Source organism: Mauremys mutica, chromosome 1, assembly GCF_020497125.1.
Source record: "Mauremys mutica isolate MM-2020 ecotype Southern chromosome 1, ASM2049712v1, whole genome shotgun sequence".
Classification (NCBI taxonomy): Eukaryota; Metazoa; Chordata; order Testudines; family Geoemydidae; genus Mauremys; species Mauremys mutica.
Genome location: NC_059072.1, coordinates 104,856,606 through 104,873,468, shown reverse-complemented (window position 1 = coordinate 104,873,468; position 16,863 = coordinate 104,856,606). Strand labels below are relative to the sequence as shown.

At 44.0% G+C, this 16,863-nt stretch overlaps 1 protein-coding gene across 4 annotated transcripts in view; it reads left to right on the top strand.

Annotated features, from left to right (window-relative positions):
- The window catches only part of BRAF (B-Raf proto-oncogene, serine/threonine kinase), a 136,582-nt gene that overhangs the window by 10,481 nt on the left and 109,238 nt on the right, over positions 1-16,863 (top strand). For 2 of the 4 annotated variants that reach the window (XM_044989354.1, XM_044989351.1), the window contains exon 1: positions 8,374-8,625. The exons of the other annotated variants lie outside the window; for them this stretch is intronic. In XM_044989354.1, the coding sequence (XP_044845289.1) occupies positions 8,485-8,625 (141 nt within the window). In that variant the 5' untranslated portion in view covers positions 8,374-8,484. Of the gene's footprint in view, positions 1-8,373; positions 8,626-16,863 lie in introns of those variants that run through there. 4 annotated transcript variants of the gene reach the window in all.

Genomic DNA, 16,863 nt, shown 5'->3' with positions numbered 1-16,863 from the left:
CCATACTACTTTAACTTGGTGGCAAGAATACTGTGGGAGACCGTATCAAAAGCTTTGCTAAAGTCAAGGAATAACACATCCACTGCTTTCCCCTCATCCACAGAGCCAGTTATCTCCTCATAGAAGGCAATTAGGTTAGTCAGGCATGACTTGGCCTTGGTGAATCCATGCTGACTGTTCCTGATCACTTTCTTCTCCTCTAAGTGCTTTGATCCCTGTTTCAGCAAAACAAAGCAGGCAATGCAGCTACTTCTCTCTCTTCCCTCACTTTCCCATTTTCCACAGCCTCCCATTCCCCACATACATTGCCTCTCTGCCCCCTTTGCTGGTGGCTTCTGTTCCTGCTTCATTCTCTCTTCATCTAATATTCTATCCAACCCCTGCCTCTCTACTTCCTTCTCCCATAGCTGCCTCCTGCCTGCTCCCGTCCCTTTCTTATCTTAATGATGACTTCACTTCAGGACTCACCAGTTTCTCTTAATGAATCCTGATGTGCCACCTCCATCAGCCTTTTGAAGTCACCTGTACTACTGCACAAGTGTTTGGACCTTTCATTGTCTCATATTTCTACTGCACAGGTGATTACAGGAGGGGAGCAGGAGCAGGAGACAGTAGGTTAGGGCTCAGCACACAGACAGTTGGACCTTGAAGTAACCATTAGAGTAGGAGAGGAAGTGGATTGGTGTGTGTGGTTTTTGATTTGTTGTGAGAGTGCTGAAAGACATACGGGGACAGAAGGGAGAGAAATTAATTCTTATTTAGCTAGTGATATGTGCTCCCATCCCCTTTATGTGACATATGGCCCAATCTGACCACCTATCCAGCTGCCAAGGCCCTCCCTGATGTGCGTAGTCCATCAAAAGGGAAATGTTTTGGTTTTTGCTTTCCAAAGGTCATCTTGAATGTGTGAGTTGTATTTCAGAGTAATGTTTTATTAGAAACGATCCTGTAAAGTTATTTTCAATTGGGGTCCAGTGAAAAGCTTGTGGCTCAGTAAATATGCCTCTTACCACTCCCAAAATAAGAAGTTAGGTATTTTTAAAAGGGGGTTTGTCACAGGGTTCGCACAGGTTTCCACCTTCTCACCCTGTGCTGAGGCTGGTAAAATAAGAGTTCTCACTCCTTCTGGTATTTCACCCTTGTGCTTTATTTTACAGTGCCACCATGCAGTCCCCTTTATCTGGTGGTGAGCTGGAGCCGGTTCCCACCAGTTCGCGGGAACCGGTTGTTAAATTTAGAAGCCCTTTTAGAACTGGTTGTCCCAGTTCTAAAAGGGCTTTTAAATTTAACAAAATCTCTGGCAGCTCCCTGCCCTGCTCCCAGCCCCAGCTCACCTAGTGCCACCTCCTCCCCCTCCCCTGCTTCCTGTGAATCAGCCGATTGACAGGAAGCAGGGCTTCCTGCAGGTGAGTTGGGGCAGGGCGTGAGGAGGACTCCAGGCACCGCATGGCCCGGCCCGGCTCCAGCCGCTGCCCGGCCCCGACTCCGGCCACGTGGAGTGGCTCCGGCCCAGGCCCGGCCCCAGCAGGGGTAAAAGGCTGGGGGCTTTGGATAAGGCGGGGACAGGGAATTGGATCACCGTGGGGGAGTTCCAAGGGTCTGTCGGGGGGGTGGTGGATGGAGTCAGGGGACAGGGAGAGTTGGGCAGGGGGTGGGGTCCTGGGGGGCAGTTAGGGTTGGGGGTCTCAGGAAGGAGTGGTCAGGGGACAAGGAGCAGGGTGGGGGGGGGTTATGGGTTGCAGTTTCTGAGGGGGGCAGGACATGGGTGGGGGTGTATTCACCGGGCAGTTCCCTACTGGGTCTTTGGTGGCGGGTCCTTCAGCTGTCGGAGCCGTGCCGCCAAAGACCCAGTAGGGAACCGGTTCCTAAGATTTTGGCAGCTTATCACTGCCTTTATCCCCTTGCCAACCCCTTCCAGGGTCTCTTGGCCCTTGAGGCTCTCTTCTTGTGGTGAGGAGACAAAGCTATAGCCTCCTGTCCCCTCCCAGGCTCACCTCCTAACTGAGTTTTGTTCAGGGCTTTTATAGCCCGCCCAGCCTTCAGCCCAGCTGTTGCTGGTTAGCTCAGTCTATTGCAGTGAGCCAGCCCTCGTTAGGGCCCGCAGCTGGGCTCCCTGCTGGCTGCTTTGCACCTCTGTCCCTGACCTCTCTGCCTGAAAGCAGGGCTTAGCCAGCATTTTAGCAGGGCGTTCAAGGGGTTTCACCCCTGCCCTGCCACAGGGTGAGTTAGGACATCATTCCTTAAAATGTAAGAATGGTAATTGAGGTAAGAACTTTGTGGACTTTTCTTTCTTTTAAATAAATACAAAAAGTATATATATTAAAGAGGAAAAGCTTAAATTAATATTCTAAAGTATTTTTAAAAAAATAGAATGTTCTAAATAAATATGTAGAACAAATATTAAATATGATATATTTAAACTATAAAACACATGTCATTTTTAACATTTAGTTTTTAACAAATCTTTTACTAGTGTCAAATCTCTGAAAGCTTGGATCTAATGTCAGCCTTTCAAAGTAACTGGGCAGTAGAGAAATTGTACTTTGGTTTGAGGAAAATGTAACTTTTGTAATGATTTAAGGCCATTTTATTTGTGATATAATTGTTTTATATTGTTAAATTGTTTGGATTATAATTCTTTAGTTCTCTGTCTAAACATTAGGGGCTTGAACCTATAGAGTGAAAGTTAATGGGAATTTTTCCATTGGCTTGAATGGAAGCAGTATCCAGTCTTTTTATAACATGCAGATGTGAACTAAGTAGCATTTTTGTGCCTTTTGAGGGAGAAAGAGAAAACATGAACTGAGAAGATGACTTTTACTGAGAACTGTTCAGCTGCCAGTTACTTATCCCCTGCCAACTATTAGTTCATTTCCATAGAGAGGGCATGCAGCATCAAAAGTCTGAGGCTCAACAGCATTGCAGAACTGCAAGATTCTTCAGCTGGGAGCTTCAAACGATGTGAAGAACTATCATCATATTCTGCTCAAAAAATATCAACAAGATCAACAGAGAAACAATAACAGAAAAAAACAAAGCACCTATGCTTTTCCCATTGTCTAACATGGGAGTAGTCAGACAGGGATCTCTTGGGAGCTTTGAAAGGTGTACCAGCTACAACTTATGAGTGGGACCACCAAGCCTTTCATGGATGGTGAAGACAAGTGAAGATCGTCTGGGCTCACTCCTGAGGAATGTCAACTCATTCTTCCTGGAGGGCAAGCTACCTTTATGAAGTACACACTATTCTGGCCAGTACTCAAAAAAACATGGTAGGATTCCAGTAATCAGGTTAACTACTGTCCTGTTTAAAATTTCCTTGGCAGCGTTACAGAGAAGGTAGTGACAAACCACTATGAGCGTATCTATGTTCCACCACGATCCTGGTTTCCTCCCTCTTGGGATTCAGACTTGTACATGACACACAAACAGTAATCTCCACTGGAGGATGGATGGATACACAGTTATGTATTTTTAGCTCCATATTATTGCATATAAAAGTGCCATGTACCTAACATATGTTAGAAGGTTTATTTATGATGATTTCATTGCAGTGGATAAATTAGTCTCCCACACTTAAAATGTGTGCTGGTAAAATGCAAATACTGCAATGCATGGGGCAATTCCTGCATCCCTTACTAAGCATCATTGAACTCCCTTGGCCTTGTTCAAGAAAATGCTCAGGATTTGGCACAGTGGGTCAGAGTAAAGATATTTAGATGCCTAAAGATGCAGACAGTTGTCTAGTGGGATTTTTAAAAGCGCCTGGGGGCGTCTGAAAAGTCAATCATGTACCTATCTGCATCTTCAGGTACCTAAATACCTTTAAAAATCTGGCCTTGTGTGTTTAACTAACCTAATTTATTAACATATATAAAAATCTTGGACTAACCATTTGGATAAGAAGCTATGAAAGATTTCTATTATGAAAATGTACCATACAGGCAGGTTTTTGTTTATTTCTCATTTTACTTGTTTCAAAATGCTCCCTTATTTGAAAAGGAAATGGCAAACAAGACCTATCTTAGATCTGACTGAGAAGCCTTTTCACACCACTGGACACTAATTTCTTCTGAACATTCTGTCAAGGTAATCTGATTTCTTTGTGGAAGGACAGCTGATGTGTTCAAATTTCTACATTGGGCTAGACACTGTCAACTAAACTGTCTTATTTTCTACTGACTAAGCATTTTGTCTTAAAATGCATGTGTTAATTTGACCAATAAATGTTATGTTGAGTAATCTAAATGATGTCTGTGCCCTTTAACTACCTAACCAGCTTATTTTTCTGATCAGATTTTAACCTTTTTCTGAAAAGGAAAAAAAAAAACATAAAAAGTTGGTGCAAAAAAATTGCATCAGTACACATTCCTTGGAAAGGGGCAGGTTTTTTTTATGTTTACAAATTACTTGCCATAATAGCAGTTAGACTGTCTATACTACATCTAGGAATAACCCACCCAGAGGTCTGGATAGTTTAAGGGTTGGGCAATGAAAAAACAGAGCCCTTCAAGTCTAGGGCACTAATTTGACTTGAACTTATGTTGATAGTGACTGGAAGTACCAGCTAAAGGCTGTCTGGTAGCCGCTGCAAAAGTGAACAGAATTCTACATAAAAAATAGTTACATTTAACACTGATTAGCCTCCTTTCTGATGGCCTAAGCAGAGAAACCAATGATGATGCAGGACCACAAAATATGAATTATATTCATCAATGGATGTGGGCCCTCCCAAAGAGCAAGGACGTACAGTGTGAACAGAAGGTTTCTGCCTCTATTCTTCTCAATCCATCATCTCTAACTAGCATTGCATTCTCTCTTATTTAAAAAACAAAACAAGCAAACAAATAAAAAAAAACCCACCCACACCGTATGTATTAGGTGGTAACTCTTAGCTCTAATTCTAATTCTGGTTCTCAGTTGGCAGCATTAAGGTTCATACTTGCAGCCCTTAATGTGTTACACAGTATAAATAATAATAACATAGTATGACTAACGCTCGCCATGTGAACGCAAACCTCCTGATAAAATAAAATGCACAAGAACAAAGCAATGTGGGATTATTAAAGGCAGAAGGAAAATGTACTAAAAAATTGTAGATTGATGGTAGGCTACTGGTGCTGATGTTAGACTTACACCTGACTGTAAATTGTTTGGAGAATAAAACATGGATTATGACTAAACTTTGCACAGTTAGGCCAAATTCATCCCTGTAGTAAATTCTATTGAAGCAAAAGGAGTTACACCAGGGATGAATTTTACCCATTGACTTTTCCATTAACATCAGCTACCTAAGGAATGTGCCTACCAGATAAGTACTTAATACTGCACTTCCTTTCATTTCCTTACAAGAACAGGGAAATCTCTCTTAACATTCTAATCTTCATTGTTACATTTATTTCCTAATCTGTGTTTTGCTTACAGGCTGTGTACACTTTTTGCCAACATTTCAGATTCTTATCCCACATAGGGCATTGTTGACTATTATATTTTCAACAGTATGTTTAGAACACAGATTTCTAAGGGATAAAGTTACAAACTTGGCAAGTAACTTAGTTTTTATGTTTGGTTCTCTTACATAGTGTTGGTTAGTGGTGGTAGTACTCCAAGCCACCTGTGACACAAAAATTTGGGCTTCTGTTCAGTGGTGATACTGTACTGCCCTAGTAGGGAGGTGCTGTGGTGTTAAGGTGTAGTGTGTCAGATGATTTGTTAAACAAATCCCTTCTGCATATCTCTGGTGGCTGTCCAGGTGGGAGTTAAATATTATGTGGCCTTTTGAACAGAGCAGGAAATAATTTTGACCAGACTTGTGGCTAAAGTTCCTCCTCTTAATAAAACAGGATCTAACGTTCCAGTCTGTATGGGAGCTATTGCTGAGCTCATACAATAAATAACTGTTATACTTACTTAATATTTATGGTACTACCAGCACTTAACTCATTTCCAAGTGCTTTTACAAAGCACTAACTTGAATGTGAAAGGTGCCATATAAAACCAAAAGTTATTGTATATATATTTTATAGAGTATTCAGCATCCCAAAACTACATTAATAGAATGAGAAGGCTGCATGTCAAATGTCAGGAAATGCAAAAGTTAAGGATGCTTGTGCCATCTCAAAGGGACGCTGTCAACTTGAATCTGTTTAATTGACTAATTTAAAATATTCCAGGTTGTGACAGAACATCCTTTAAATAGTTTGGCTTGATTTTGTTTGTTTGTATTTGATGCATTTTTGGTAATCTTTTAAAAAATATGCATGAGGTTTTTCTGTTGCTTTCTTGAGGATATCATGAGGATATTTTCAGCAAGAGAGCAACTAAACCCCCAATCCTGCAAACACTTACATACATAAATAAAGTTAAGAATGGGCATAATGTTTGGAGGCTCAGGCTGTCAATAAATTGAAAATATTAGAGGTGTTTTGTTTTTAACTCCTCTTTTTTTTTTTTTTAATACTCTTAGGTGTTAAATGTATCTACTCTAGTTACAATTATGTCTGAAAACTGATTTTTCAAGCTGGCAGAGTCCTTTTAACTGCTCCTTTTGTGCATATCTATAAAAATGTCTTATGTGCTTACATAACATTTGAGAAATGTTACACTGTAGTTTTTTTTTAATACATTGAAACAGTTGTAGCATCTTGAAATATTTTCCCATTATTGCATAATAATTTTAATTGTCATAATGTTCTGGTATATTGTGAATTTATACTGTAAGGTATTCTCTCTTGGAAATGTATTTTAATAATATTGTCAGCAGTCATGTACTATGCATTTTTTTCCAACTGCAATTTGGGAAATAGTATGTTACATAATTAGGGACAGCATTGTAAAGGGGTTAAAGATAATTTTGCCTGTACAATCTTAACTTTGGACTCTTCTGATATTCAGTACTTAAATATGCACTCTTAGACCCCAATCATGCAACTGGATCTGCATAGGCAGACCCTTGTGCATATGGTTTCTTCTGCAGGACAGGATCAAAGCCTTAAGGTTCTATAACATAGTGTAGTTTTGAAGAGAATATTTTACCCATGAAAATATACAGAATTGTGATTGTGGGCCCTTTGAAGTTTACATTCAGCTTTCTCCCACCCTCCTTTTTTATATCCACATTTTGTCCACTAATTTCAGAAGTGAAGTCCTGGTCCCACTGAAACCACCGGCAAAACTCCCATTGACTTCAGTTGGGCCAGGATTTTACCTTGGTGTCCAAATTGAGATATCTAGGGTATGAGTTTCCAAATAAAGCCACTGGGGGCTGCAGGCACTCAACACTTCTAAAAATCAGATCCTAACCACTTCAGGTTGGTCATCCTAAAATCAGTGGACACGGTTGGAAAAATTTGTCCTAAATACTCTTTACAAACGACTTTTCTTTTTATGTAATATTTTCTCAGTACAAAGGTGTTTGATTTTTTTAAAGCTGAGGGTTTTTTTTTTTTAGTTCATGCTTTGCAGCATGCCAGTTTAGTAGAGGAGCAGCACATTCTGATGTATTGTTGCTTTTGAACCACCCCCCCCTCCACTTGTTGGAAGATTGTCTTCCTATAGCAGAGAGCCAGAGTTTAACCTTCTGAGCTCCCTCTCTGAGTAGAGATCCCACCCTAGCAGAAGTTAGTACCCTACTTCCAACCAGTGACTTGTCATTGTGCTTCCTGCCCTTGTGTGATTTGCTAATAGTGTATTTTTAGGTTGAAAATATGCTAGTTCAGTGCTTTATACTACTACTAATTGCTAAAGTGGAAGAATGAGGGGTCAACAGGCTAACACCATACCAAAGGGATTTTCTGCCCTGACTAGGGGGAGAGAGGGCATCTCTGTATGAGAGGAGAGAGCCCCAGGAAAGGCTGGGGCATTGGGTAGAGAACCTGGGAGGATGGTAGATGGGGAAGGCTGTTAGGGGCTGGCTGGAAGGAGGGGTCTATGGAGAGGGAGGTATGTTTAGAGATGAGAGAGGTTGTGGGGAGCAGGGAGGGAGGGTGTGCATGGAAGGGGCTCTAGGGCTGAGATGGGCATACTATGCATATCATAGAATATATCAGGGTTGGCAGGGACCTCAGGAGATCATCTAGTCCCACCCCCTGCTCAAAGCAGGACCAATTCCCAACTAAATCATCAGATGGCATTGGGGGAGGCTAGAAAGGGGCTTTAAGGATGTTAGTGAGGGGGTCGAGGAGGAGCTTATAGGAAAGGGGCGGTGTTACAGCCTGTGCCCTCTGAGTTCCCTGGATGACGTTTAGTCGCGCCGTGACGTCAAGGTGTTTCCCGGTGACGTCAGACGGCCCATGCGCAGTAACAGTGGCTATTATAGGTGACGTCACGGACCGGCTGTGACGTCTAGTGGCGCGGTCCGCTGGAGCTCTCCGGGTTGTGTGGTCTCCCCCCCTCCCACTACGGGTCGCGGCTGGGGGCGGCCCGGGAACGGGGACGCGGCTTCCCCCTCCCACCCCTCCCCTTCCTCCAGCGCTTCGACCCAAGATGGCGGCGCTGAGCAGCGGCAGCAGCTCCGAGGGGGCCTCGCTCTTCAACGGGGACATGGAGCCTGAGCCGCCGCCCGGAGCTGGGGCCTCGTTCGCGGGAGGAGGCGGCGGCGGCGGCGAGCCGGCCATCCCAGAGGAGGTGAGCGCCGGGCGGGGAGCGGGGCCGCCGGGCGGGCTGTACTGCAACCCCCCGGAGCCGCTGCCTGGGGCTTCCCCGACCCCTGGGCTCTGCGGCCTGAGCTGCTGCCGCCGCGGGGGCGGAGGTGCGCGCTGCCCCGGCTCCTACCCCGCGGAGGAGGCTCTCAGCTGGGTGGCCCGGGAGCGCGGTGCGCACGGCGGGGCCGGGGCTGCCCAGGGGCCCAGGTGAAGGGCGCGGCGGCGGCGGCGGGACGGGGGCTCCCCTGCCCCGTGTAGCGGGAGGGGGTAGGGGATGACGGGGCCTCCCTGGGCGGGGGGGATCCCCGGCGCCGGCAGGCCCAGCCCGGGCCGCTCCGCATTGCTCCGATGCTGCGGCTTGGGAGGGGGCTGCTTAGCTCAGCTGCGCCGCCGGCGCTCCCCCGGGCCACCCCGGCCGCTTTGCGCCTGGCCATGGCGACAGCGCCTGACTCCCAAGGGTTAAGGCAGGGGGCCCCGGCGCGCACGCTCCTCCTGCTCAACAAGTGCAGGCGGCGCAGGTGGCACCGGCGGGCGGCCTGGCCCTGGGGCGGGGGCGAGGCGAGGCGCACGGGCAGCAGCGGGCCGGGGTAGTGCTGTGTAGCTGCAGCGCGGGGTCGCCTCGGCAAGGTCCTTGCTCATTGTTCGGGGCTCCCGGCCTCCCTCTGCCCGGAGAAATGGAGACGCGTGTGCGCGCCTCGCTCTGATGTAGGGCCGCTGGTAGTGACAGGTGCAGCGTCAAGGGGTCTGTCTCTGAGTCAAAACCGAAAGTCGGGGGTCTTCAGGCAGCCCCCCTACGGCTCCTCTGTGGTGTGCATCTGAGAAGCTGTAGTATGCTTTTGCAATCAGTTTATTTTGTGTCTGAGAATCTCAAAGCGCTTGTCGGATATTGCCGGATCTCAGTGGAATCACTCCTGTGTGTTTGCGGGATTGTGCCCTTAACCACTATTGCAGCGTGAGGTCTACTTCCGTGGATTGGGCACTGGGTTGGGGTTCAGGATACCTGGGCTCTAATTTGTGTCTGTCACAGACATGGTGAGACTTCTGGACACATCACTTAACTAGCCAGTGTTTGGTTCCCAATCTGAGGTGTTGAGGTTTAAATTGCTGTTTGCAGAATGAGTTCAGCACTTGGCTATGCAAAGTATTTTGAGGTTTGGGGAGATTTAGGCACAAAGACAAAGTGACTTGGCCAATGTCACACAGAAAATTGATTTCAGAGCTCTGTTTAGAACCCAGAAACCCTGACTTCTGGTCTCTTGCATCAGTCACTGATGGTAAAACTTTCAGAAGCACCTGAGTGATTTGGGAGCCTGGGAATCCAAGTGCTCTGGGTCATCAGACTCTACTCCTAGGCTCTCTACTTTTAGCTACACCAGTTGCTAAACAGTTGCCATATTCCTACCTTAATGGTAAAAGTGTTTTCATGTTTACTTATAGCACAATAACTAAATTCTCAGTATTTCACAAACACAAATGAATTATGCATTGCATAATCCCTGGGAAATATTTTTTGTTTGTTTCCAGTACACTTTACAAATGGGAAAACTCAGACAGGGAATGGGTCTATGGCAGGGCTGGGATTAGACTCTTGATCCCACAACTCAGACTTCTGTCAGTCACATAATTCTTCTTTTCTGTAAGTAATAATCATCATTTGTTTGTAACTCTCGTTCTAATAGCATTACTTCCGTAGTAGATAAGAATGGTAATGTCAGCAGTCAAAACTTTGCTAATACATAGTAAAAACTGAGATTTTTATTCCTGATACAAAAAAAGAATTTACAGTTTAAAGATTTAAATGCCATAAAATCAGTGTGTGCATGCATGCTCTCTATATTTTACACAACATGTAGGAGAAAGTGATGTGTATGTAGCAAGAATTATCATATTTTGTTACTGTTAAGTGGCTACTGCTCTTGGACCAAAGATGTTTAAGTAAAAACCTGAATAGAACAGTAGGAGCCAGTTTTATTCATGTAATGTGCTCATCTGCAAATGTAAATATTTTGTACATAGACTTTAAACAGAATAGATTTGTAACAGATAAAAAAAACCATAGGTTCACATACATTAAGTTGATAGAATGAGGAACTTTGCCTATTATGAATACACTTTTTAATTCAGCCCTGATATGTTCAGATGCAAAAATGTATATTTATGGTCTATATTTACTCAGATCACACACCTTTTGAGGAGGTCTGGTTAGCTATGAAACAGGAGACCTACCAAACCATCTTGTGAGGGGTGACTTTGCTCTTGAAAAGGGTAGCTACTTAAATGCTAACACCCTCGTTTTTATATACTTATTCTTCTGTCAAGTTCCCAATCACAGATTTGTAGAGAAGAATTCTTTTTTCTTAAAGACAATGGAATTCTAAAGTTCTTAAGTATCTACTACAGCGTCTCATTAAAAAGCTCGGCTTCAGTTGCTTTGAGTCAATATCTAGAATGGCTTCAGGGTCAGAGTGAATGTTGTCTTGAGCCCATGTGAAAACCTAAGCTGAATTTACTGACACATTACAGGAAATCTAGCTTTCTTTATAATGTTCTTTTTTGGGTTATTCCATAGTTTTTGGTTTTTTTAAAAATGTTAAAAAAGGTGGGTGAAAGTGTTTGGGAAATTTTGAAAAAGACTGACTTACGTAGTATTTCAACACAAAATTACTTGTATTTTAGTTGAGTATATAATTTATACTGAAAGCATAATGCCTTACTATGAGGTTATGTGGTTAATGGCCAGAGCTGAAGTAATGCCTTACAAGTTCAAGATTTAGGATTTAAACAAAAAAACAAAAAAACCCCAAACCAACTTTTAGGCAGATGTAGTTAAGTCTTTATGAAGAATTCTTATCAAATCTTGAACTTCTTGCCTCAAATGTTATCTCTGTAGCTCTAGCCATTGAGATAAAAAGCCTGTCATAATAAAGTGTGTTGATCATTAATACTTGCTCTGGTAAAGAAAACAAAGTTGAATACATGCATAAAACTAAAAGCTTATATCTGGTGGTATGGGGGGAAGAATTCACTGTGCCAGAATGTAGTAATTGCAAAAGCTCATCTCATCTGAAAAATCATGCAGGAATCGTTAGTGTACTTGGAACCATACATGTGCTTACAAAAGCGTGGTACAGTTAGGAAATTACTCCTAAGGGCATTCTGTGCCAAAAAATTAAATTCTGCGCACAATATTTTAAAGTTCTGCAAGATTTATTTCTCAATAAATAAATGCAGAGGCTCCAGCATGGCAGTGGGGAGAACAGGTCACTGGCTATATGAAGGTGGGAGATCACCCTGCAGCCTCCCCACCGGGACACTGACTCAGTGGTGAGGCTGCACCTGACTCTGACACAGCACAAGGTCTGGGCCTGCTCTTCTGCACCAAGTGCACCAGGTGTGGGGCTTGCAGGCTCAACCAGGCAGGATCAAAGTGTGGAGGGGCTCAGTGTGGAGTGATCCAGGTGTGGGATGAGAGCATTGTGTGTGGGACAGTCTGGGTGCAGGCAGCTCAGTGGGGGATCTAGGTGTGAGGGGATCTGGATGCACAGAGGCTTGGGGGGGTGGTGGTGTTCCACGTGCAGGGGCAATGGGACTCTGCAGGGGCTTCTAGGTGAAAGTGGTTCGGTCTCAGCGGGGGGGGGTTGGGTGTGGAGGTCTCAGCAGGGGGGTCTGGGTGCAGCTAGTTGGGGGTCCGTGGTATGGTGGTCTGGATGTGGGGGCTCAGGGTAGGGTGACCAGATGTCCTGGTTTTATAGGGACAGTCCTGATTTCTGTGTATTTTTCTTATATAGGCTCCTATTACCCCCCCCACCCCTGTCCCAATTTTTCACAGTTGCTGTCTGGTCACCCTAGCTCAGGGTGGTGCAGCGGGTAGGGCTTATCAGGATGGGGGTTTGAGTGCAGGAAGCTCAGTGGAGGGTGGTCTGGGTGCAGGGGTTGGGGTCCGGAGGCAGGGGGCTGGGTGCAGGGGGGCTCCAGATGCAGGGGTTGAGGTTCAGTGGGGTGGGGTTTGGGTATGGAGGGCTAGGGGGTTTCTGAGTGTATGGGGTGAGGCTTGGTGAGGGTGTCTGTAAATGGGAGGGCCAGATACACAGGGATTGGGGAGCAGCTCCCTGTACAGTGACCCCTCCCCCCTGGAACTAAGGAGCAATGGGGGAAGGGGAGGATGCTGAGCTTCCTGCAGTTGGAGGTGGTTTCTGGGGATGGGACTGACACAGCCCTAGCCACTCCTTGCAGAGGAAGAGGAAGTCCTTTTCTCTCCTGCCTCCAGCCCAGCTGGGACTAGCAGCTGATCCCGGCTCAGGTGTCCCCAGCCCTGCAGTGATGTACCGGTAGAGCTAGGGAGTGGTGCATGACTGCTCTTGCAGCTTCTCTTTGCTTCCCTGTCAGAAAATCATTTTCTGCGGGGAAGCAAAGAAATCTGTGGGAAACATGAATTCTGCACATGTGCAGTGGCACAGAATTCCCCCAGAAGTAGAAAATGCATACTTTCTAGAGGCACCGGGACCTCTAGACACTGGAGGTGAGTGCATTTAGGGTATATGTCTTTTACATCCCCTACTCCATTCCCATCAGTTGTTCTCTTATAAGCTGTACTCTCAGATGAGGACAGGGTTTTCAGGACCTGGTGAAAACTAGAGATGAGCCTTGGGGAACAATCAAAGTATTATACCTGACTTCTAAGGGGGCAAGATGGACATTTCAAAGTGGGGAACCAGCCGTCTGAGTCTTGCCTTCTTTCCTGTCTCTTGGATGCCTCAGTCTCCACGCACCTTCTCAGCTCCCAGTGGCCAATCCGGTTGCCTAGATTCAAGCTGTCTGTCTACTCTTGGGTGAGTTTCAGGGACATTAGACATTCAGGCTGGTTCACCCCAGGATGGATTCTCAGAGCACAGGCTTGTTCAGGTAGGGAGCATCATGGGTTTGCAGGATGGTTGGACGTGTTTAGCAGCTGGGAGTAGAGACTACATTCTTGTCACTGGGGAGTAGTTCCAGAATTATTAAATCATTCCAATTAGATTCTGTTCTTTCAGAGGAAGAAATTCAAAAATAGATGACTCAGGAAGTCCCTGCGGAGACACTCAGATTTATTGGACTGCTGATGCCACTTTAATGGCTGGGGAGAATAAGTTCTGCTTCAGCCTTTTTGGAACATGTCGTTATTTTCAGTTTTGAAATTATTTTAATTTTTAATAGTCCATAATATTTTCTATTGATCCGAAACAGCTTTCCCCCCAAATTTTGAAACTTTTTGCCTTTGTTCTCTTTTGGAACAGTTTATTTTTCAAACTCGCAGCATTTCCCACAAAACACAAAATCCAGTTTCCACCCAGCCCTAGTGAGAAGCCACCTTTAATTGAGTGATACTTCAGTTCATACTACTTTAGTTTGGAAAACATTTTTTTTTCTCCTTTTGAAGTATTTTCCTGCCAAGTGTAACTTTACGTAACAGATGTTTGTGGATTGAATGAATTTTCTCTTATGATGAAAGTTAATGCAATATGCATTCCCAATGGAAGTACTCTACTATGATGAAGCCATTCACTGTATTTTCCTCATTACAAGACACAAGATGCTAGCATTGAAAGAGTCCATGTATCAACATTCACTCTTTTTGTTGAAAGCTGAGTCTTACTTTTGGTTTGAAAAAAGGTTTGCAATCAGTTACAAGTTGTTGATGAAACTGAGTATCTCTGTGACATCTTCCCTGGCAAAATGAAATGTAGTTGCAAAAAGAACAGGAGTACTTGTGGCACCTTAGAGACTAACAAATTTATTTGAGCATAAGCTTTCGTGGGCTACAGCCCACTTCATCGGATGCATGCAGTGGAAAATACAGTAGGAAGATATCTATATACGCAGAGAACATGAAACAACGGGCGTTACCATAAACGCTCTAACAAGAGTGATCAGTTAAGGTGAGCTATTACCAGCAGAGGAGAGAGAAACTTTTTGTAGTGGTAATCAAAATGGTCCATTTGCACCTTCTTGTCAACTGCTGCAAGGAACTGTGTATGTGTGTGTGTGTGGGGGGGGAATAAACATGGGGAAATAGTCATTACACAAAGTAAAACTCATCCACTCCCAGTCTTTATTCAAGCCTAATTTAATGGTGTCCATTTGGCAAATTCCAATTCAGCAGTCTCTCGTTGGAGTCTGTTTTTGAAGGTTTTTTGTTGTAATATTGCGACTTTTAGGCCTGTAATCAAGTGACCAGGGAGATTGAAGTGTTCTCCGACTGGTTTTAGAATGTTATAATTCTTGATGTCTGATTTGTGTCCATTTATTCTTTTACATAGATACTGTCCAGTTTGACCAATGTAAATGGCAGAGGGACATTGCTGCCACATGATGGCATATATCACATTGGTAGATGTGCAGGTGAACGAGCCTCTGATAGTGTGGCTGATGTGATTAGGCCCTATGATATCCCCTGAATAGATATGTGGACAGAGTTGGCAACTGGCTTTGTTGCAAGGATAGGTTCCTAGGTTAGTGTTTTTGTTGTGTGGTCTGTGGTTGCTGGTGAGTATTTGCTTCAGGTTGGGGGGCTGTCTGTAAGCAAGGACTGGCCTGTCTCCCAAGATCTGTGAGAGTGATGGATTGTCCTTCAGGATAGGTTGTAGATCCTTGATGATGCGCTGGAGAGGTTTTAATTGGGGGCTCAAGGTGATGGCTAGTGGCGTTCTGTTACTTTCTTTGTTGGGTCTGTCCTGTAGTAAGTGACTTCTAGGTACTCTTCTGTCTCTGTCAATCTCTTTCTTCACTTCAGCAGGAGGGTATTGTAGTTGTAAGAATGCTTGATAGAGATTTTGTAGGTGTTTGTCTGAGGGGTTGGAGCAAATGTGATTGTATCGTAGAGCTTGGCTGTAGACAATGGATCGTGTAGTGTGGTCTGGATGAAAGCTGGAGGCATGTACGTAACTATAGCAATCAGTAGGTTTCCAGTATAGGGTGGTATTTGTGACCATTGTTTGTTAGCACTGTAGTGTCCAGGAAGTGGATCTCTTGTGTGGACTGGTTCAGGCTGAGGTTGATGGTGGGCTGAAAATTGTTGAAATCATGGTCGAATTCCTCAAGGGCTGCTTTTTCATGGGTCCAGATGATGAAGATGTCACCAACGTAGTGCAAGTAGAGCAGAGGTGTTAGGGGACGAGAGCTGAGGAAGCATTGTTCTAAGTGAGCCATAAAAATGTTGGCATACCGTGGGGCCATGCATTTACCCATAGCAGTGCTGCTGATTTTAAGGTATAAGTTGTCCCCAAATGTGAAATAGTTATGGGTGAGGACAAAGTCACAAAGTTCTGCGACCAGGTTTGCCGTGACATTATCGGGGATACTGTTCCTGATGGCCCTTTTATTATAGAAACACTATAATTTTCTCCAAAGTACCCAACAACAAGCAAAGACATGAACTAATTAATACACTAAAATGTATTTACTATCAAAATACGTTGCATAGCTCAATTGTCAGTGAGTTTTTAAAAATAAGAATTCTGTTACGTAGAGGGATACTAGCAATAATTTCTGCAGCATATTGTTTAAGTGTATAGCATATTTAAGCCTCTGAAACAGTGTTATTAGTAAGGTAAATTGAAACAGTAAAACTTGCTGAAAATTGGTAACTTTAGTTTCTAATACAGTATTTGAATTATTGCATGAGAGTGAGTGTGATAGAGCATGAAGTCTGCTTTTTTTCATGTATTTTACCTAATGTCTGTAACTTTGCTTGATGTAAAATGTTTTCCTTATTTGACAAGTTCTTTATTTTAATTTATGAAATGTCTGAACTTCATTTTTTTTGCAAAGCATTGCAAGCAAAATTGCTCTTTTTGGATTTATTTATTTATTTATTTTGGAGGTCCCTTAACACCTTTCACGAGGGTCATCTTTGACTTGTAAACTTCAGCCTGGACAGAATTTTTTCTATTAATTTAATGGAATAAAAATTTCTTCTATCTCTTCCCCTTCATCCAGATGTCCTGGGCACAATAACTTTTTTTTAGTTATTGCAGTATTCTCCATGATTTAAATATTCTAGTAAAGGGAAAGGAAACAGGTAGCTGATGCTTCCACAAATATACCTCCAGCAGAGCAAGCTGGAAGGGTATGCCATAAAACTTTGGATTCCAGACATTCTGAAAAGAGCTTAGTCTTTGCTAGAGTTACTATAAGATCTTCCAGTGTCCTAATTGCTCTGTGACTCAGGAAAAGCAGGCCGTTC